Below are 22,836 nucleotides of genomic sequence, written 5' to 3' on the forward strand. Positions count from 1 at the left end.
ATTTATGCCAGGAAGAGGAACGACAGATGCACTTTTTATTGTGAGGCAGTTGCAGGAGAAGTACATGGAGAAGAGGAAGAAGCTGTTTCTTGGGTTTGTTGATCTGGAGAAAGCATTCGATAGGGTTCCATGTGATGTAGTGACATGGGCATTGAGGAAGTTACGAGTGGAGGAATGGTTGATCAGAGTAGTGATGGCAATGTACAAAAGAGCGCGCACAGCTGTAAGGACGAAGGACGGGAACAGTGGTGAGTTTGAGGTGAAGGTGGGAGTGCATCAGGGGTCGGTACTAAGTCCACTACTATTTGTAGCTGTGATGGAGGTGCTGGCTCAGAACGTAAAGGAGGGTTTACCGTGGGAGTTGTTGTATGCAGATGATCTGGTGTTGATTGCAGAAAGTATGGATGGACTGAAGGAAAAGATGAACAAGTGGAAGGAATGTATGGAGACAAAAGGTCTGAAGGTGAATATCAGAAAAACGAAGGTGATGGCAAGTGGTAAAGGATGTGGTGAGGTGGAAAGAACTGGGAAGTGTCCGTGTGCTGTGTGCAGGAAGGGTGTCGGAGTGAATTCCATTCAATGTACAATGTGCGCTGAGTGGGTTCATCAAAAATGTAGTGGTTTGAGAGGGTCATTAACCAGTGTGGCAGCTACATTCAAGTGTAAGGTGTGCACAGAGGGAGCTGCAGATGGAGGAAATGCTGAGTTTGATCATGGAGACGGTGTGAAGCGGGAAGGTGTGAAAACATTTTGTTACCTAGGAGCCATGCTGAATGGAGAAGGTGGATCAGACTCGGCAACGGTTGCTAGAGTGAGATGTGCATGGAAGAAGTTTCGGGAACTGAGTGGCGTGCTGAAGAGGAGGGGAGTGTCGTTGAAGCTGAAGGGAAAGGTGTATGCTACATGTGTGAGAAGTGCTATGATTTATGGGAGCGAGACATGGGTAATGAACGTAGAGCAGCAACGAAGGCTGGAAATGGTGGAAATGCAAATGGTTCGGTGGATGTGTGGAGTATCATTGAGAGAGGGGAAGACAAATGATGAATTGCGAAAGATGATGGGAATTGAGCCTGTGATGGATGCTGTGAAGAGGAACAGGTTGAGATGATTTGGTCATGTGTTGAGGAAGGATGAAAGTGACTGGTTGAGAAGAGTGATGGAAATGAATGTAGAAGGAAGTAGAGGATGGGGAAGACCGAGAAAGACTTGGCTAACGGTGGTGGAAGAAGAAATGCGGGAAAGGGGGGTAACAAGGGGAGATGCAGAAAATAGGGCAAAATGGAGAAGATTGTCATGGGGACCGCAAGGCTAACCCCCGCTCTTCCAGGGAAAATAGTCTTAAAATGCCTGTTGTTGTATCTAACCGATAGGCCTATCTGGGTCCAACATGTAATCGCTTGTTCTTGTCGTCTAACAAACATCAAGTTTTGTCATAATCCGTCCAAACTTTTTGAGATACGGTCCTAAATATCATTTTTGGCCCCTATCACTCAAAACAAAATTATTCTATTCGGATCAGCATTCTTCACCAATATCGAATCAATTGGTCCTTGTAACACACCCAAACTGTCCACCAAGTTTCGTCCGAATCCATCCATAACCTTTTTGAGAAATCGTGCTTTTTATCGGTTTTAGCCCTGCACCTCAATGGTGAAGAATCGATTACAATTCTCTGATTCGGATCCAGATCCTCAACAAAATTAAATTATTTCTTCCTTGTCACACACCTAACCTGCTGACCATGTTTCGTCAAAATCCGTCCATAACCTCTTGAGATATCCTGTTCACGCACAGATATCCTGTTCCGCCCACCTTCGGTGGTGGAGGTAATAAATGGAAAATTAATATTATTTGCAATTACTGTATACAACAAAGTTCCTTTAAAACACGTTTTTAACGAGGGCCTATTGTATTACACGAAAAGAGAAGTAAACAAAATTTTTTTAGAGAAGTAAAAATAAAAGGTCACATTGGTATTCTAATTCGTATTCGGGTGTTCTGCCAAAAAGCAGGTTCAGGACTGCCAAAGCAGTCTCCTGGTAAGTGTTATATTGGGTGGTTTGTCGTTCCTTTTCCACAGTAGTCAGGAAAGGAATTTGTAATTTGTTCATGGTGATGGCCACAGCTCGCCTACTCTTCGCAAAGGACGATGGGAACTTTTACGTCCACCAACTAATGTCACGAGATAGGACACCTGTTAAATGTCCGTCCGAGGGACTGCGCACACATAAATTTCATTCACACCCATTCTGTGAAACATCAGGATGACAGTGTATAACTGGGTCGAGATTCAAACCCAGGTTAGACAGTTTAGGCGTGAGTTTGCATTGGTATAATGAATACAACAAGAAGCTGATGATGTAGGTCCCTCACCCATGGGGTGGGATGAGCAACAGATCTGTGTAATATGAAAGCTAAATGTTGAACTGTTTTTGAAATATCGCGTACACAAAAGTATATGGACAGATGATCAGTCGGTCGGGTGGTCGGACAGAGCTCATCGTCGGAGGGGCAGGGGACAATTAAAGTTTAGATTGCGCCGGAGGGTATAATGAAAAGTCAGTGAGTTTTTGGGTTCACGTGTTCACAATTAAATAGTTTGACGTTTATTTGTGTTGAATCAAACCAGATTTTATGAGGTAGCGCTCACCCCAGTCCTTTGGAGTGAACATTCGTCGAGCTGTCGCTCCTTGTTGATGCCAAGCATTACATTTACCCCACACACACAAAATGAGAAGCAGCGTTAAGCAATTGGTTCATTTCTATCTGAATATGCATCTGAAAACAAACCTGTAGTTTAACAAAACTTTGGCTCTCAATTCATCCTCATTGTGCATAAGCACAGAGGAACGAGATAATATTGTTACTCTGTCTGGTAGTCAAACAAAATTGAATATCATTTCAACCAGGAATCGTACTGTTTTTAAGGACGTCATAAAGGACACAAAGAACAAGCACAAACAACTAATGCTACGTTTGTAATAAGGTGGTGTAAAAGACGCTGCATCAATGGCGGTAAACTTCAGGAATTTATTTTTTCCACATCCTTTAAAATCTTTATTTTATTACCTCTGCCATGGATGGAGATTATGTTTTCACACCTGTCTGTTTCTTTGTTTGTGTGCAGGATATCTCAAAAAAATTGTGGATGGATTCCAATGAAGTTTGGCGGACAGGTTGGGTGCGTGACAAGGACGAGTTAGTTAGATTTTGGTGAAGATCTGGATCAGGTTACTAAAATGTTTTTAATAATCTCTTCACCATTGAGAGAGAGGAGCAAAACTATATACAGTATATAGCAACATATCTCAAAGTTATGGACGGATTTGGATGAAACTTGGTGGATGAGTTGAGTAGGTGACAAGAACAAGCCGATTCGATTTCGGTTAAGGTCTGAATCCAGATCCGGCCTATCAGTGGGTTACAAAACAAACTGTTCAGCCTGGCAGAGGTATGCATTCTGCTGAGTGCAGTTCTATTTTAAAATTGAATTATATAGTTAAACACTGCAGAACAGAAATCGCCTTCTTGCCACTTTCAAAACCCTTCATTTATCAGTACTTGAACCAAATATTATGGCATTTTACGTCATCACAACCAATCATATTTGCCAATCGTAGATCCCACCCATGTCCTTGTTTCTCAAGACAGCGCGAGGTAATGTGTTCGATGAACTTTCTAATTTGAATAGAACTCTGGGTACCGGTCACATGATCCAACCCTACATTGCTGCTTCATCTTGCACACGTTTGAATGGCAAACTCACCCGACCGGATGTTGTCAGAGGTAGCACATTTACCTTTGAGCTGTCTAGCCTCTGCTTCATTCCTAACCTGACCACAAACCGTCGGAGTTGTGCTTCGCAAGCAAAGCATTGCAACACAAAGTGCTCCGTCCCTCCGATAGATGTCGATCCAAGTGTCCTGTCTGCGAGCATTAGCTGGTGGACATAAAATATCTCGTTGTTTTAATTGATGAAGAGTCGGCGAATTGTCGGTGGCATTCCGGCCAAAATCAGGATCCTTACCTTTAAAACTACAGATGGCACAACATCAGCCATTTCGTCGCACGTTTGGCAAAATTATATTCGACTCCCCCACTCAATTTGCATACGGTACGAACAAGTAATCAACTTTGAATGCAATCCTAAAGCATACGTTACAATGACCGAAACTTGATAGATGAGAAAAAAAAATTCCACTTAAAGACCAAATTTGTCATCTACAATAACGCTTCTGGGCAAAACAAACTCGTTTTACAATTTGCCAGCTTCTTCGTTGCAAATGCACACGATCATCATCAATACAATTCCTTACCTACAAAGGATGCTCGATTCGCTCCATCCTTCAATGAGCCTGGTGCCTGGTGTTGGCTTCAAATAGCCTGGTGTTGGCTTCAAATAGCCTGGTGTTGGCTTAGCGGTTCGGGTGCCGGCTTGGGATCCCAGGATCCTGGGTTCGAATCCCGGTCGATCGCTGAATTAACGCCAGGGGGGGTTACTCAGCCTGTCATCCTTCCGAGGTCGGCAAATTGAGTACCAGCTTGCTGGGATGAATGATCCCGGTGTGTACCCCGGCCTAGAATAGGTACACGGTATCCCTGCGCATCGTAAGAGCATGACCAAGGGACAAGGGTTGGCGTCAGGAAAGGCATCCGGCCATAAAAAATTGCCTCAAACAGGGAACCATGATTGTGATGGGGCCCGCAAGGCTAACCCCTGCTTTAGCGGGGAAAATGGCCTTAAAACGATCATTCATTCATTCTTCAATGGCATGCTTGGCCAACCCCTGCTCTGCAGGGAAAAATGGCCTCTAAAGGTGCTTCTTCTTTCTTTTTCTTCAATGACATGCTTGGAGTGTCAAATTTACGACATGTTGGTACTGGGTTGACCAATACACCATAAAGTGGTGACATGGTCACACATTAATTGCCCCTCCACCTCGAGGGAAGCCCCATTCACAATTTGAGCCAGACTCAAGTCCAGGAGAAAATGAAGAACGTACAGAGGAGAGAGAGTGGCAGCCGTTCCCGGTGTATTGGACTTTCAGCAACCCCAAAGTACCCTTTTTCTTAAGCGCGCCATAACCAAAACGGACCCTTAGGGGTCAAATGTTCCGAAGCTAGTTACATAATTTCCCCAGCACAAACCACGATGCCAAACACGAGGCAATTTCGCGGTTCTGTCATCATTAGGTCATTTTGCCTTGCCGCAAGGCTTTTCTGGAGCTGGAGAAGACATTACGTGCTGTAGGCCAAGAAGATAAGGAATGAAGCTATTGTGTTGGCTTATCTATCGGGTCCATAACTCTTGTGTAGCCTCGGTTTGAATTGGGGCACTACTATGCCAGCAGGGGCTCAAGCCTTATGGACCACCCTGGTCCAGCAACACATTGCGGAAGTCAGGCGCACGATTAGGTAAGAATCAAATCGATACATTAAAAATACCGACCCAACTCCTCCAGTTCGGCCAATGGTTCTCAGCACCATTATCAATGAAAAAACTCCATTTTCAAAGGCTAGCACAGCCCTCTTTATTGTGGAACCAAGGCAAACTCATTATGCCACACCAGTTAATTAAAACAAATTAAAAATTTGTTATATTTAATCAGTTATATAATTTTCATAATTTGAAAACATTACTCAAGAGATTGAGCGTGGTGTTGGCTTAGCGGTTAGGGTGCCGCTTTGGGATCCTAGGATCCTGGGTTCGAATCCCGGTCGATCGCTGAATTAACGCCGGGGGGTTGATTCAGCCTGTCATCCTTCCGAGGTCGGCAAATTGAGTACCAGCTTGCTGGGATGAATGATCACGGTGTGTACCCCGATTTAAAATAAGTACACCGTATCCCTGCACATCGTAAGAGCGTGACCAAGGGTTGGCGTCAGGAAGGGCATCCGGCCATAAAAACATTGCCTCAAACAGGGAACCACGATTGTCATGGGGTCCGCAAGGCTAACCCCCGCTCTAGCGGGGAAAATGGCCTTAAAACGATCATTCATTCATATTCACTCAAGAGACGCTTATGCGCCGGTGAACCAGAAGCAACTGCTGCGTTGTGTGTGCAAGTAGGAAGCTCGAAGCTCGTCGATCACCCAGGTAATTAACAAGGTGTATGAACTAATGTGGAGTTATTAACACTACCAACTCCTCCTACCCAAAAATCCCCACGATCTCTCCCGTCCCAGCATATCCAGAAAATCCATCAAACAAACTACGTCACAAGCCGACTGTCAAAATCTTACACTCAAATTAACTATTTCACCATAAAAACTGGTTCGACCTGGAGAACTTGCATCAAACGGCCAATCCATTTGCTCCGTTTGACTTTATAATCGAGCAATTTTCTCGAACCATTTCATTTCCCGTTTGCATCTTAAACCTCAGACTTGGACTCCGCTCTGGAAGAAAACAAGCCCCCCCGCCCCTTGCAAAAAGGCCATAATTACTAGCAGAACCTGGCGTAACCACAAAAAACACCATGACCCTTCAACTTCAAAGCAAAATGCAAGTGTGATAAAGTAACAGCAGGTGTTGTGCATCAAGTTCGCCAAACGCCAAAGAACTCTGGACAAATATTCATTTTGGCACCGGGGCAAACAGCTGGTCCCAGGGCACGGCGCCTCGCTTCAAGTTTCGCAAAGTCCATTTCCTTAGCGGAATAAAGGATTCACAAATACAAGGTACAAAAGGCACCTCGGTCATTTTCAACAGTGTGTTCCATTTCTGTTCAAATTACCCGGCGGGTGACAGAAACGACGCGCACCTCACGGAGCTTGGCCGGATCCCACATGAGACGTTGGAAGCTTACACACAAAGCCATTCTTGCGTTGGTGTCGCTCAACTCATACTGGGTGAAGAGAAAAGGTCGTTTGTTTCTCGAGGTAGTCCCAAGACCCAAAAGTGGACTACAACTCCACTGTGAACGGGCACAAACTACATGAGAATTAACCTCGTAAATAATCGGAAAACCAACATGCAAATTATAACCCTTCTAAAATCTTGATTGAAAATGAAACAAGAATTGGAATTGGATTTAAAAAGACCAGTGCAGAGGATAAAGGCCATGGTTCATGGCACACTTGCCTAATCCTGCCTCAGGCCAAGGCAGGCCAGCCGTGTGACATCAGTCGAGGGCTGTGCGTCAAGAATATTTCACAATGGAAGAAGAGGGGCAAGTCCACTCACGCCCACACACTGCCCCACCACAGGGCACACACGCACACACCTGGTCTGCCCCAGGAACCCAGCATGGGGCATTTCCAATTGCGTGCATCACAAGAGCTTAGCTTCCTCTCAAACATTTATACAAAAATAAAACGGCCAGAAATGATAGAAATAATAAAAAAGATAAACTCTCGCTCTCGATCTCTGCGCTTCACTCACTCAGGACTCCCGTCCGCTCCACTCTTCCTGATGGTGGTCACAATGAGGGAAGGGTTTTTACGCAACGACTTTCACTGCAACTTCCTCGTAACACGGATCAGTAACCAACGCATTCCCCTTGCACAGGTCTTCACAGGTCTCGAACAGCACCGAGTGTGCGACCTGAAACGAGGTTGCAACCAGACACCCCGGAAATACACCGCCTTTGTGGTTCGGTAATGTATGGCCTTATCAGCGTCGATTTCTACACCACTCGGTGCGCCATAGTTGTGCTGCGCAGCTGGTGCTGGCCGACACCTTTTGGCCTTCGCTTTACCCGACACGTCAGCTGTTTGGCGAAACGGAGTTCAAATCAGAGCCACTTGGATTAGTGTCAGAACTGTTCCCATGACATTACTTCCATATTCCATCTGAACTTTTGGCAGTTGTAATCCCTGTCATGTGGAACCAATCCAATTCATTACCTCCGCCACCAAAGGTGGATGGAGGTTATGTTTTCACCCCTGTCTGTTTGTCTGTCCGTTTGTCTGTGAACAAAATATTTCAAAAAGTTGTGGATGGATTCGGACGAAATTTGGCAGAGATGTAGCATATGTGACAAGGACGAAATTATTAGATTTTGGTGAAGATCCGGATTCGTATCCGGCTACCAGAATATATTAAGCGATTCTTCACCATTGGGAGATGGGGCCAAAAACCATACATTGCAGGATATCTGAAAAAGTTATGGATGGATTTGGAAAGTGATTCTTCACCATAGAGTGATTATGGCCAACCAGGTGGAGGTATGCTCTCTACTGAGTGCCATTCTAGTTTTTGTTTGTTTTCCAACATCTAAAGTTCATTCTTACTCATTTAAGTAGGCCATCTTCCTCATTAATTTTCCTCTTATTTTACTGGACTTGTCATTTTTGTGGTATTCGTCCTTTTTAACTTTTATAAATGTGCATCAAGTTGAATAATAAATAAAAATTTGATGAACAGCGAAGAGCTTTCCGATTCAGCAGTGACAAGTTCTGGGAAAGCCGAACAAAGCGCTTTAAGACTCCAGAACAACTGACGCCCTCAAATCAGTTCAAACATGCATAGGGAGGAACCCCAACTCACCTTACAACGCTGACATTATGACTTCAGAACCAACAAGTGCGACCAGAACTGCACTCAGTCGAGAGAATGCTGCCGCCTGGTTGCCCATATCACTCAATGGTGAAGAATCACTTGAAAAAAATTAAACAATTGTCATATCCGAATCCATATTCAGATCTTCACCAAAATAGAATCTATTCTTTCTTGTCAGACACACAATCTGTCGAACAAGTTTCGTCCAAATCCATCCATAACTTTTTGAGATATCCTGCTAAATATCGTTTTTAGCCCCATCTCCAAATGGTGAAGAATCACTTAATATATTCTGGTAGCCGGATACGAATCCGGATCTTCACCAAAATCTAATAATTTCGTCCTTGTCACATACGCAACATCTCTGCCAAATGCCAAATTTGGACGAAATGGAAGAAATGCCAAATTTCGTCCGAATCCGTCCACAACTTTTTGAGATATTTTGTTCACAAACAAAGACAGACAAACAGACAGGGGTGAAAAGATAACCTCCATCCACCTTTGGTGGTGGAGGTAACAATCAAAACTTCTCAACAAATGCTTCAAATCCCACAACTTGTGTGGCCCACAAACCGGAGCACCAACGAACGTCAGACTCGAAACAAGGATGTCAAAAACAAAATCCTATTTCATTTATACCCGAAACTTCTTTTTTCGCATGTAATGTGCACACACAAAATCAATAGAGTGAAAGCCTCGAACACCACGTGGTAACAAAGGGCGGCACGGTCATGGGCCTGGCCTTGCCGCCATTGCATTTCAGATCGCACCCATTAAGTGTCACAAAAGTGTCACCAAACAGGTTTGTTTGTCATCGACGATGACAATTAAATCGACCTGTACATTTGCATGTCTGCCCACGAATCCACAATCTTCAAGACCAAGATCAAAGTGTGCCCATTTCACTTCATCGAGGATGAAGATGTTAGCAGATATCGGTGTCATTTATCAAGAATAATAAGAACGTTCATAGACAGAGGACAAACACAAAGGAGAATTTGGATTTCAATATGGGTTTGCCACATTGTGAGCCGTTCCGGAAGGGAGGGCAGGGTTGAGGGGTACGGGGTTGCCAACTATTCAAAAAAAATAACAAACGTTTGGCCTGACAATTCCACACATTGCAACATAATTAACAGATCGTGTTCAAACAATAAAACGATCATGTCCACATCTAGTGACCAAAAGACCGACCAACCATGCACTCGTCCAGTGAACAAACCACCCTTATGACGTCTACATCGAGAGCCCAACGAACAGAAAAAGTCGACTTCTTTTCACCACACACCACCGACCGTGCTCACGTCCTGAGGCCGAACCACCGACCGTGCCCACGTCCTGAGGCCGAACCACCGACCGTGCCCACGTCCCGAGGCCGAACCACCGACCGTGCCCACGTCCCGAGGCCGAACCACCGACCGTGCCCACGTCCCGAGGCCGAACCACCGACCGTGCCCACGTCCCGAGGCTGAACCACCGACCGTACCCACGTCCTGAGGCCGAACCACCGACCGTGCCCACGTCCTGAGGCCGAACCACCGACCGTGCCCACATCCTGCGGCCGAACCACCGACCGTGCCCACATCCTGCGGCCGAACCACCGACCGTGCCCACATCCTGAGGCCAAACCACCGATCGTGCCCACGTCCTGCGGCCGAACCACCGACCGTGCCCACGTCCTGAGGCCGAACGAGTCCACATCTTGCACCCTAACATCCAACAATGTCCACATCTTGGAACCAATCAACCCACCGGACATGTCAATATCTTGGGACCAACCAACCCAACAACCATACAGTCCACGTCTTGGAACCAACCAACCCACAAACAATATCCACGTCTTAGGACCAACCAACCCACAAACAATATACACATCTTGGGACCAACCAACCCACCAACCAACCCACCAACCATACAGTCCACGTCCTGGAACCAACCAACCCACAAACAATAGCCACGTCTTAGGACCAACCAACCCACAAACAATATCCACGTCTTGGGACCAACCAACCCACAAACAAACAAACAATATCCACGTCTTTGGACCAACCAACCCACAAACAATATCCACATCTTAGGACCAACCAACCCACAAACAATATCCACGTCTTAGGACCAACCAACCCAACAACCATACAGTCCACGTCTTGGAACCAACCAACCCACAAACAATATCCACGTCTTGGGACCAACCAACCCACAAACAAACAATATCCACGTCTTTGGACCAACCAACCCACAAACAATATCCACGTCTTTGGACCAACCAACCCACAAACAATATCCACGTCTTAGGACCAACCAACCCACAAACAATATCCACGTCTTGGGACCAACCAACCCACAAACAAACAATATCCACATCTTAGGACCAACCAACCCACAAACAATATCCACGTCTTGGGACCAACCAACCCACTAACAATATCCATGTCTTGGGACCCACCAACCCACCAACCATACAGTCCACGTCTTGGAACCAAACAACCCACAAACAATATCCACGTCTTAGGACCAACCAACCCACAAACAAACAATATCCACGTCTGAGGACCAACCAACCTACAAACAATATCCATGTTTTGGGACCAACCAACCCACCAACCATATCCACATCTTGGGACCAACCAACCCACTAACAATATCCACGTCTTGGGACCAACCAACCCACTAACAATATCCACGTCTTGGGACCAACCAACCCACAAACAATATCCACGTCTGAGGACCAACCAACCTACAAACAATATCCATGTTTTGGGACCAACCAACCCACCAACCATATCCACATCTTGGGACCAACCAACCTACAAACAATATCCATGTTTTGGGACCAACCAACCCACCAACCATATCCACATCTTGGGACCAACCAACCCACAAACAATATCCACGTCTTGGGACCAACCAACCCACTAACAATATCCACGTCTTGGGACCAACCTGGACATGCTGCTTCTGCTGTCTCAACAATGGATGGAGGTCCTCAATGCCAAACAGGAAATCAGAGCTGTCTCCCTTGACATATCACGTGCCTTCGATACGGTCTGGCACCCAGCTCTGCTCACCAAACTCTCCTCCTATGGTATCCATGGAAATCTCCATGCATGGCTTGCGGACTTCCTCTCTGGTCGAAGTCAACGTGTGGCCCTGAATGGATTTCTCTCATCTCCCCTTCCTGTTCAGGCTGGAGTTCCCCAAGGCAGTGTTCTGGGCCCTGTGCTTTTTCTGGTCTTTATCAATGATCTCTCCGACTCTCTGGAAAATCCTCTCTATCTCTTTGCTGATGACTCCACTCTCTGCCGCTCCATTCCTCTTCCCTCAGATCGGCAGTCTGCAGCCTCCTCTCACTCTGAAGACCTGGACAAAATCACAGACTGGTCAAACAAGTGGAACATGTCTTTCAATCCTGACAAATCTCACTCTCTTACTATGTCTCTCCGAAAAGATCGACTGGACAACCCTCCCATATACTTTCTCAACAATCCTCTCCAAGAAGTTCTGTCGCTCAAGCTTTTGGGTCTCACTATCTGCCATGATCTTTCTTGGGAAAACCACATTTCCAAGCTGGCCTCCAAAGCCAGTCGCCGACTGGGCATCCTCCGTCGTGCGAAGTCCTTCCTCGGCACACCTGAGCTCCTCACCACATACAAGGCTTTCATCCGCAGCTCAATGGAATACTGCTCTCCCCTCTGGGCTGGTGCTCCTGCCTCACACCTGGCTCGGCTTCACGCTGTTGAATCCAAAGCTTTCAAAATCATTGGAATCTCCCGCGATGAAGCTATCTCTGAGGGCCTTTCACTCACTCACCGCAGGCAGGTAGGTGGTCTTTCTGTCTTCTACCGACTCCTCTCCGGCCTTGCTCCCCCAGCTCTCTCTGTGCTCTGTCCCCCAAATATTCCTACAGGTCGCACAAGATCTGCCAGCAACCCTCTGATGGTTAAACTGCCGAAATCTCGGCTCTCTGCTCACCTTCACTCTTTCATTCCTCTTTTCTCCCGCCTCTGGAACAAACTCCCACACTCCCTTCAATCCCACTCCTCCCTCCAGGTCTTTAAAACAGCTGTTCACCACCATCTCTTATCTTCCCCCATCCAAAACCTTGATCTTTTCTACCCCCACTAATTCACCCCTGATCCACCTTGTTTGAAATTCCAACTTCCTTCCTGGAAGTCCTGGCAGTGTACATATGTTTATACCTCTCCCACCCCCTCCCCCCCCCCCCCTTCACATGCCTCCCCCCCAAAGCCCTCTCCCTCCCACAGATCTCTCGATGTCTCCATGTCTCTCGGTCCCTGCTCTCAAATGTTTTGTTTGTGTCCTTCCCCCTCTCTCCCCATCTTGTCTACTGCTCCCGATGTTATTTGTTGTATGTGTCTGTTTGTCTTTCTGTGTGATTAATGTTCGCTCTTTCACGAGCCTCGATCTTGTATGCAAAAAAAAAAAAAAAAAAAAAAAAAAAAACCCAACAACCATACAGTCCACGTCTTGGAACCAACCAACCCATAAACAATATCCATATCTTGGGACCAACCAACCCACCAACAACATCCACGTCTTGGGATCAACCAACCCAACAACCATGCAGTCTACGTCTTGGAACCAACCAACCCACAAACAATATCCATATCTTGGGACCAACCAACCCACCAACAACATCCACATCTTGGGACCAACCAACCCACCAACAAAATCCACATCTTGGGACCAACCAACCCACAAACAAACAATATCCACGTCTTAGGACCAACCAACCCACAAACAATATCCACGTCTTGGGACCAACCAACCCACAAACAATATCCACGTCTTGGGAACAACCAACCCAACAACCATGCAGTCCACGTCTTGGAATCAACCAACCCACAAACAACATCCACATCTTGGGACCAACCAACAAACAACCATACAGTCCACGTCTTGGAACCAACCAACCCATAAACAAACAATATCCACGTCTTGGGACCAACCAACCCAACAACCATGCAGTCCACGTCTTGGAACCAACCAACCCACAAACAATATCCATATCTTGGGACCAACCAACCCACCAACAACATCCACATCTTGGGACCAACCAACCCACCAACAAAATCCACATCTTGGGACCAACCAACCCACAAACAAACAACATCCACGTCTTCGGACCAACCAACCCACAAACAATATCCACGTCTTGGGACCAACCAACCCAACAACCATGCAGTCCACGTCTTGGAACCAACCAACCCACAAACAATATCCACGTCTTGGGACCAACCAACCCAACAACCATGCAGTCCACGTCTTGGAATCAACCAACCCACAAACAACATCCACATCTTGGGACCAACCAACCCACAAACAAACAATATCCACGTCTTAGGACCAACCAACCCACAAACAATATGCACGTCTTGGGACCAACCAACCCACAAACAATATCCACGTCTTGGGACCAACCAACCCAACAACCATGCAGTCCACGTCTTGGAACCAACCAACCCACAAACAATATCCACGTCTTGGGACCAACCAACCCAACAACCATGCAGTCCACGTCTTGGAACCAACCAACCCACAAACAATATCCACGTCTTGGGACCAACCAACCCACAAACAATATCCACGTCTTGGGACCAACCAACCCAACAACCATGCAGTCCACGTCTTGGAACCAACCAACCCACCAACAACATCCACATCTTGGGACCAACCAACCCACCAACAAAATCCACATCTTGGGACCAGCCAACCAACCAACAATATCCACGTCTTGGAACTAACCAACCCACAAACAAACAATATCCACGTCTTAGGACCAACCAAACCACCGACCATGTCCACATCTTGGGACCAACCAAACCACCGACCATGTCCACATCTTGGGACCAACCAAACCACCGACCATGTCCACATCTTGGGACCAACCAACGACGCAACCAACATATTGCATTCAATCAACCAACATCGACGTCCAGGTCAACGGCTTGTATCAACCGGTCGATCATGTCCATCCATGTTTGCAGCAAGGAAAGTAAGCAACCGTGGCCGCGTGTTCCAACGAACCAATCGGGTGCAAGTGCAATTCATATGGATAACTAAGCTTTACGGCGCCATGTGACAACCATTGCAAGCAAAGTCGACACCCACCTATAATGGTCGCTTCCTTCAATCTGTCCCACCGGGATCAACACGCCGAGACGAACACGCACTTTCTTCGGCGTCTCAAAGGAACATCGAAAGTAACCTCTCAAAAGGTCAAGAGGAAGAAGCGATAAGCACGGATTCTCACTCATCGTTACGTCACTGATCATGTAAAACGTCATTCAACGAACACATCGAGGAAATCCATTCAAACTTACAATGGGCACGTGATCTAAACGAAGTATCCACGAACTTACAAAACTTTCAATAATGTTTCAAAGTTTCGATTCGAAGCCCAATATCCTCAAGGTCCACGATTCGAGTCGAAAACAAACGTTCACCGACCCTCAGACACGAGAAACAAAGCAAACATTCGGGGGAATGCGCATTTTAAGGGCAAAAATGGGCTTAGAAAAACATTGCCGGCCTTGTCTCCAGGACAACAGCCGCCGGCGCTTACTTGTGATCTTCTTCTTCTCTCCTCGTCATCACTCTTCATTCATTCTTTTACTTGTCATTCGCCTTCTCACTCACTAAATCACGCACGCTACTTTGAAACGCTGTCCTTTTCTCGCTCCTTAATACACTTAATGCGGGAGTTCAAATTCCCCTCCCAACTATAACCTACCCACTTTGCTCCTACTCCTGTGCTCCACCCACTTTTCGCTTCCTCGGGCCACTCCTCTTATGCTCCTCCCACTGTTTTCCGAGGCCACCCCTCTTATGCCCCGCCCACTGTTCTCCTCGGCCACCCATCTTATGCCCCGCCCACTGTTCTCCGAGGCCACCCCTCTTATGCCCCCACCCACTGTTCTCCTCGGCCACCCATCTTATGCCCCGCCCACTGTTCTCCTCCTTGGCCACCCATCCTATGCCCAGCCCACTGTTCTCTTCTTCGGCCAATGCTCTAATAAGCTCCACCCACTATTCTCTTCCTTCGTCACTCCTCTAATAAGCTCCACCCCTCTTATGCTCCACCCACTGTTCTCTTCCTCGGTCACGCCTCTAATAAGCTCCACCCCTCTTATGCTCCACCCACTGTTCGCTTCCTCGGTCAATCCTCTAATAAGCTCCACCCCTCTTATGCTCCACCCACTGTTCTCTTCCTCGATCACCCCTCCCATGTTCCACCTATATGGGTGTCTCCTCGTGTCGGTGTCACCGCCATCATTATATGGCACGGTAGTAGTTATATGATACGTAATCGATCACAACCCAAGCAATTGTTCCTTCCATATCATGGTCCACGGTCATGCCCTGAAGTAATCTGTTCGCATTACCATCTCTGTCCAAACCAATCATTTATTTACAGCACGGAGCTTAATTACAGCTCAGGTGATGTCGAGCTCGCCAGATCGATCGTTATGAAAGTCGACGTCGGTCACGTTTGTCCTGTCTATTTTTAGGCTGTCGACCTTAACGACCCCACAGCACCTTTCCGATCGAATAGGCCGTTGTGTGCAGGTAACCCGGTCAAATTACCAATACCTGCCCCGATCGATGGTCATGGGATGGGAGGTGCCATGGCAACGTGCCTCCTCCAACGGACGACGCTTCGAACCTACAACTTGCAAAGCACGAGCCTCGTACATGTTCCAAATGAATCAATCATCTCAGTACGAACACCACGTTCGGGGTGTCAGCGTTTTATTGAAGCAAAACATGGCCATTACACAGGTAACCAGACAGGCCACTTGGGTTTTACAAAACTTTACAGGTGCTCCCCAACTCCGGCGGTATATTTATATACATATATATATAAAAACAGACAAAAGTCTACAGGTAAATACAATCTCAGTCCCCGCACACTAACCCTTTGGACCAGATGGACCCAACCCCCCAACCCAGACAGATCCTTTTATACTTTATCCCAAAATGAATTTTGTGGATACATGTCCAGTCCGGTAACCCAAGGCGAGAGCTTTTGTTCGGGATTTCTGGGGAATTTATAACATTACACATAGTGTGTCCATCGGGCATTTACTTTGAGGATTTATCACTTAAAAACGAACATCAGCCAAGAAAAAAAGAAAGGGTCCTTTGTCGTCTTGGTGATTCCGCAAATCCCCACGACACAGGGTATCCCGGAGCTAGGTATGCAGGTAAAAATGCAGTTCGACGCACCTGAACATTTTAGTGACGTGTGCAACACCCAGGTTAGTGAACTTGTGAGTGCGGCGGAACCACGTGGATGGTCAAGTGGGATTTTGCAATTTTTGACCAATATATGTACGCAACCCACTCTTTCTCTCTCTCGGCTCCATGACGCGCGTACCTGCAACATCACACACATGTCCAGTGTCTCATACCTCACCTTCGGGGCTCTACCTCGTCTAAAAACATACATTCTCAACCCACTAAACTTCTTTTCCAACTGTCCCCCACCCTTTTCCCTCAAACTTCAGGCACTTCCACATCCCCTCATTCGTCCATTCCGTCACACCATGAATTTTCCAAATCCTCACTTGTCCATCTTCCAAAATGTCCACAAAACGTGAAACTAGTGTTTTTTTAACGACTTGTCGGTCAGCATCGAGACATGAAAACAACAACTCTCAACCAAACGGTGAGAGAGGAGTGGCAACCGCAGGAAAGGTGAAGCAACATTTCAGGAATAGGCCCTCATTCGAAACGAGGTTGAAGATCTCACAACCAAAAGGTCAACGTCATCTTTCCCAAGGTGCTTGTTGGCATGCCCCTCTCAACATCTGCGTTGAGAAAACCAGGTATGCTCCAGTGCATCCCGGCTCGGTCCCCTCACCACACTGCATCCTCTTCGCGCCCGTCAATGTCACCCCCACACAAACCTTCACCTTACCACATCCTGGATCTTCATCCAATCACTTTACCACACCGTTTCCTCTCAAGTTGATCTCCAGAAGCTCCACATGCACAAATGTCAAACCATCATACCTGTCGTGCATCAGTCACTCTTCCATTGTTATATCGGTCCTCGCTCCAGACATCATTTTCTTGTTCATCTTTGACTACAGCTCTACCTCCTCCCTCTCCCCGCATGTACCTTTCATACAGAGATACTTCACTCATTTGGCAAGCAAGAGGTTCCTTCAAACGAAATTCCTATTTTCAATGTTCTTAAGGATACAAGGATAAACCAAATGTAAACTGATGGGACAAGACAACTCCGCAACCCTTTATATGCACAAACCCAAGCAGAACTCTCACGGCACGGTGGAACAGGCGGTGCATGATTAAAATGGTTAGAAAATTTTAAGTTTAGTAAATGCAGCAGGCAAAGTAACGCTTCTCAACGAAAGCCTCCTTGAGACCACCTTGCTTTAATCTTCCCTGTGCACATTGAAGTCACAAATTTGCTCCCCACATACTCAACACGATACGCGGCACTCGTCAGGCCCAAGAGATTTCATCCCCACGATGACGTCACAATTGAAGCATTGTCGCCACAGTATCTCACACCCATGCTGCAAATTCCGTGGGCAATCTAACAATGGTAAGGTGATGTACCACTCTCAGAAATATCCCGTGAACCGTCACACCACTATCACTTTGTAAACATAGAACAGTGATCAAGAAAAAAAAAAAAAAAAAAAAAGAGGAAGGCAATAACAGCAACAGCAGTGGTGGAAAATGATGCAAGTTGGTGTTACGGGGCACAATAAAACCACAAATGGTTCTGGAGTGGAAGTCGGGAGATGGAAAAGGAAAGACGCTGCGGAATGGCGTCAACACAGCGAGAAGAGCAATGAGCAGAAATAACCATTCGCAGCAGAGTGACAGTATCACCGCATATCGAAAATTCTTACCGCAGTAAATTCAAAGTTAGGAAACATCAGGCACAGCGAGGTTACCTTCTTGAGGATAACAAGTTACTTAGAACATGATCTTCCACCCAAACCCCACCGAGTTTCATCCGTCCCTCTTCACTACGGTTTCCGTGTAAAATCTCACAGGAGGCACATCCCTCGTCACATCGAGTCCACGCAAAAGAGGCAGGCAAAAATGGGAACCATCGTCACAACTACAACCAGCACCAATTCTGTTTGGGATTACAGGTAATTTAAAATACGATACGGATTTCAAAACGGTGAGCATTATTCGGTCTGACGCTTATCAAAATTATCATTTAAAATCTCTCTGTGTGTAAAAACATTTTTTATTTTTTTATTTTAATGAACCAAATGGGCAGCAAGCAAATGCCAATCACACTAATTTTTGGGGTGGCGGCAGCCAAGTATCGCCCACGACCGATGAGGAAACCTATAGTCACGTCCACGCCCACGTCGGCACGTAAAAGGTGCCAAAACGTGATGCCCCGTGCATTCTCCACCGAGTCGCGAACAGCACGTGACCGACCCTGACCGCCCGCGCAGAAATCCGGGCGGGGAGGAAAAATTAAAGGTGCGTGTTTCCGGGTATCTTTAAGGAATGCAAAGTGGAAAAGAAAAGCAAAATCTGATGGTGATCAAATCTGTCGATTTAACTGCGTTTCCGCTTTAGATTCTTGACCAACACAAAGCAGATTGGAGCAGGACAACTTTCAAAGGACAATGGGAGAGAAAACTGTTCAACTTGCTGTGAGCGCAACTCGACATTCTATGGACAGGAAGCAAGTAATAAAATGGCACTTGCGATATAAAAACTGTATTGTGGAGATCTAAACATGGATGAGTAAAAAATAAAACATTTTAATGGACACCAAACAGGAAATGCCAGATTTCTAAAACCCTCAGTTCAGCCAGTAAAAGCCACGAACTGGTAAAAAATAATTTATTCCAACATGAATACGTTTAGCCAATCATTTTAAATATCCGATTTTTTTCTTTTCTTTAAAAACCTTTCCAAAGGGGCAGCATTTTGCAACAGTACATTTCAACATAAAACACAATTGGCTAAAAAAAAGAAAAAAAGAAAATACAAGACAACAGACAGACGTCTCCACTCTCTCTTTCTTTCTCTCTCCCAGACTTCTCAATATCATTATCACCAAACTAGGACCTGCAAGCCTACGGACATGCAGTAGCATGACACTTCAGGCAAGGATGCCTCCTGCGAAATGCAGCAATTCGGCACCACCAAATGTGATGCAAACGTGGACAGGGGTCCAAGAGCGAAATGTCACGCCTTGTCTTCACCGGTGGCTTCAGCAACCATTGTTGTTGTAGTTACGGTCATCATTGTTGTTATCATGCCATCGTGGGCAGGTGAGGCAGCACACGCCTCAGACTCCTGCCGTGATATTGGGGATAGGGAGGTCGGTGCAGCAAGAGGGGAAACCTCAGATGTGGTTTCTGCTAACGGGGTTTCGCTTTTGGCATCGTGCTGTGCCTCACCGTTGGGCTGAAGGACCTCCTTAGTGGTGAAATCTGGCTCCTCCAAAGGTTGCTCTGACGGTGCCAATGGCTCAAAGCGAGACGGTCGGCCCCAGCGACGTTCGCGCTCTTTTGTACGGTGTTCCCATTCACGGTAATTGCCTTCCTGGTCTTGTTCTTGATCACGTTCAGATTCCGGTTTATGCCCAAGGTCTCGGTTCTGTTCCAAATCTCGGTTCTGTTCCAAGTCTCGTTTCTGTTCCAAGTCTCGTTTCTGTTCCAAGTCTCGTTTCTGTTCCAAGTCTCGTTTCTGTTCCAAGTCTCGTTTCTGTTCCAAGTCTCGTTTCTGTTCCAAGTCTCGTTTCTGTTCCAAGTCTCGCGTCTGTTCCAAGTCTCGCGTCTGTTCCAAGTCTCGCGTCTGTTCCAAGTCTTGCGTCTGTTCCAAGTCTCGCGTCCGTTCCAAGTCTCGCGTCCGTTCCAAGTCTCGCGTCCGTTCCAAGTCTCGTGTCCGTTCCAAGTCTCGTGTCCGTTCCAAGTCTCGTGTCCCTTCCAAGCCTCGTGTCCGTTCCAAGTCTCCTGTCCGTTCCAAGTCTCCTGTCCGTTCCAAGTCTCCTGTCCGTTCCAAGTCTCGTGTCCGTTCCAAGTCTCCTGTCCGTTCCAAGTCTCCTGTCCGTTCCAAGTCTCCTGTCCGTTCCAAGTCTCGTGTCCGTTCCAAGTCTCGTGCCCGTTCCAAGTCTCGTGTCCGTTCCAAGTCTCGTGTCCGTTCCAAGTCTCGTGTCCGTTCCAAGTCTCGTGCCCGTTCCAAGTCTCGTGTCCGTTCCAAGTCTCGTGTCCGTTCCAAGTCTCGTGTCCGTTCCAAGTCTCGTTTCCGTTCCAAGTCTCGTGTCTGTTCCAAGTCTCGTGTCTGTTCCAAGTCTCGTGTCTGTTCCAAGGCCCGTTTCTGCTCAAAGGCCCGTTTCTGCTCAAAGTCCCGTTTCTGCTCAAAGTCCCGTTTCTGCTCAAAGTCCCGTTTCTGCTCAAAGTCCCGTTTCTGCTCAAAGCCCCGTTTCTGCTCAAAGCCCCGTTTCTGCTCAAAGCCTAGTTTCTGCTCAAAGTCTCGTTTCTGCTCAAAGTCTCGTTTCTGCTCAAAATCTCGTTTCTGGGTAAACTCTCGTTTCTGGTCAAACTCTCGTTTCTGGTCAAACTCTCGTTTCTGGTCAAACTCTCGTTTCTGGTTAAACTCTCGTTTCTGGTCAAACTCTCGTTTCTGTTCAAACTCTCGTTCCTGGTCCAACTCTCGTTTCTGGTCCAACTCTCGTTTCTGGTCAAACTCTCGTTTCTGGTTAAACTCTCGTTTCTGGTCAAACTCTCGTTTCTGTTCAAATTCTCGTTCCTGGTCAAACTCTTGTTTCTGGTCAAAGTCTCGTTTCTGGTCAAAGTCTCGTTTCGGTTCAAAGTCTCGTTTCTGTTCAAGGTCTCGTTTCTGTTCCAAGTCCCGGTCTCGCCCCAACTCTCGCTCACGAACAAAGTCACGATCTCGTTCAAAATCCCTGTCACGCCCAAAATCTCGGTCAGGTCTGAACTCGTGATCACGACCAAATTCCCGATCACGACCTAATTCTCTGCCACGACCGAATTCCCGACCACGACCGAATTCACGGCCACGGCCAAAGTCCCAACCACGGCCAAATTCCCTTCCACGCCCAAATTCCCTTCCTCGCCCAAATTCTCGTCCCCGGCCAAACTCAGGATCACGGACAAAATCTCGGTCAGGACCAAATTCGCGCTCATCTCTGGGCCAACCACGATCCCAAGGCCTATCTCGGCGCTCACGCTCAAAGCTTCCACCTCGTCTGTCAGTGCCTGGTCCATGGTCAAATCCTCTGCCTCTCCATTCTTGCTGTTCCCCATCTCTGAATCGCATATCTCGCCCGCAGGGTTCTCCACTTGGAAACCTCTCATGATCAAAGACACGTCCTGGAGCAACAGAATCACTTACCGATCCCCGGCCAGCACTTCCACGGCCACTAGAGCCAAAACGATTTGCAAAGGGATCAGGGTTCGTGGTACCTCGACCAATCTCCCTGCTGGGATCATCGTTTGAATGGGAATCGTCAGGAATAAATCGGTAATCCTGGTCACCTTCCTGTGATGCCTTCTCTTTCCCAAAGCTAGCTCCTGGCACTCCATGGACTGTACCCTCAACATCTCTGCAGCTTCTTTCCTCATCGGTGCCGAGAGAGGCACCCTCTCCTGTGGTGGAAACTGGTACAGGGAATCTCCGAGCAGACCCATTGCTGCTCCCAGGAGCCTCAACATCGGGTGGGAAGGGTGGGGGAAAGCGTGGTGGTGGCAACATTGCACCAGGTGGTGGGACCATCATTTGATGCAGAGGTAGAGGCGGTGGCGGACCAGAATGCCTTCCAACAAGACTTGGCCTGGGAATCAATCCAGGTCTAAGAATGCCAGGTGGAAAGCGATGAACCAGAGGCAAAGGCAGCAGACCATGTGGAGGCGGTGGTGGATATGTCAGGCGTTGCCCAGGTAAACCCATACCCAGTACAACTCCAGGTTGTGCAACTAATCGAGGCGGTGGCACTTGTGAATGAAGCAATGTCCTGATATTTGACTCTTGACCACATACTGAAGTGGGTTCCTTTGAGACGTTAGCTCGAACACCAGGTGGCATAATTGGCGCAGGTAACGGTGCAGCTCCAGGCATGGTGGCCCGAGGATTCATTAAGCCAGACTGAGCATCCAACCCAGGCCTCAAGCTGTTAAGAGCATCTGGTTTACCAGGCATTGTTGGTATCATGGAAGGAGCCAAACTACCTATAAAATAAGAAAAAATAATGTAAAGGAGAGAAAACTGCGGTCAGACTTAAGCGGCTGGAATATACCATTTAAGTACAAACATTATGAAAATGTGCAGCCATT

The 22,836-nt window shown here is 47.0% G+C and overlaps 2 protein-coding genes across 10 annotated transcripts in view; both read right to left on the reverse strand.

Annotated features, from left to right (window-relative positions):
- Nucleotides 1–15,282, reverse strand: part of LOC137423563 (rho guanine nucleotide exchange factor TIAM1-like) — a 209,775-nt gene extending 194,493 nt beyond the window's left edge. For 2 of the 9 annotated variants that reach the window (XM_078774030.1, XM_078774031.1), the window contains exon 1: nucleotides 15,090–15,216. Coding sequence is in view for 1 of the 9 variants with exons in the window: in XM_078774038.1 (XP_078630164.1) it covers nucleotides 15,090–15,128 (39 nt within the window). In the remaining 8 variants the exon portion in view is untranslated. Of the gene's footprint in view, nucleotides 1–7,384; nucleotides 7,554–14,635; nucleotides 14,735–15,089 lie in introns of those variants that run through there. The other 7 variants (XM_078774033.1, XM_078774029.1, XM_078774035.1 and 4 more) reach the window with 7 other exon arrangements.
- A 3,994-nt stretch (nucleotides 15,283–19,276) lies between these two features.
- Nucleotides 19,277–22,836, reverse strand: part of LOC137423562 (uncharacterized) — an 83,095-nt gene continuing 79,535 nt past the window's right edge. The window contains exon 20 of the mRNA XM_068110853.2: nucleotides 19,277–22,731. Coding sequence (XP_067966954.2) covers nucleotides 19,727–22,731 — 3,005 coding nt within the window. The 3' untranslated portion in view covers nucleotides 19,277–19,726. The remainder of the gene's footprint in view (nucleotides 22,732–22,836) is intronic.

This window comes from Myxine glutinosa, chromosome 3 (genome assembly GCF_964187855.1).
Source record: "Myxine glutinosa chromosome 3, kmMyxGlut1.1, whole genome shotgun sequence".
Taxonomy (NCBI): Eukaryota; Metazoa; Chordata; class Myxini; order Myxiniformes; family Myxinidae; genus Myxine; species Myxine glutinosa.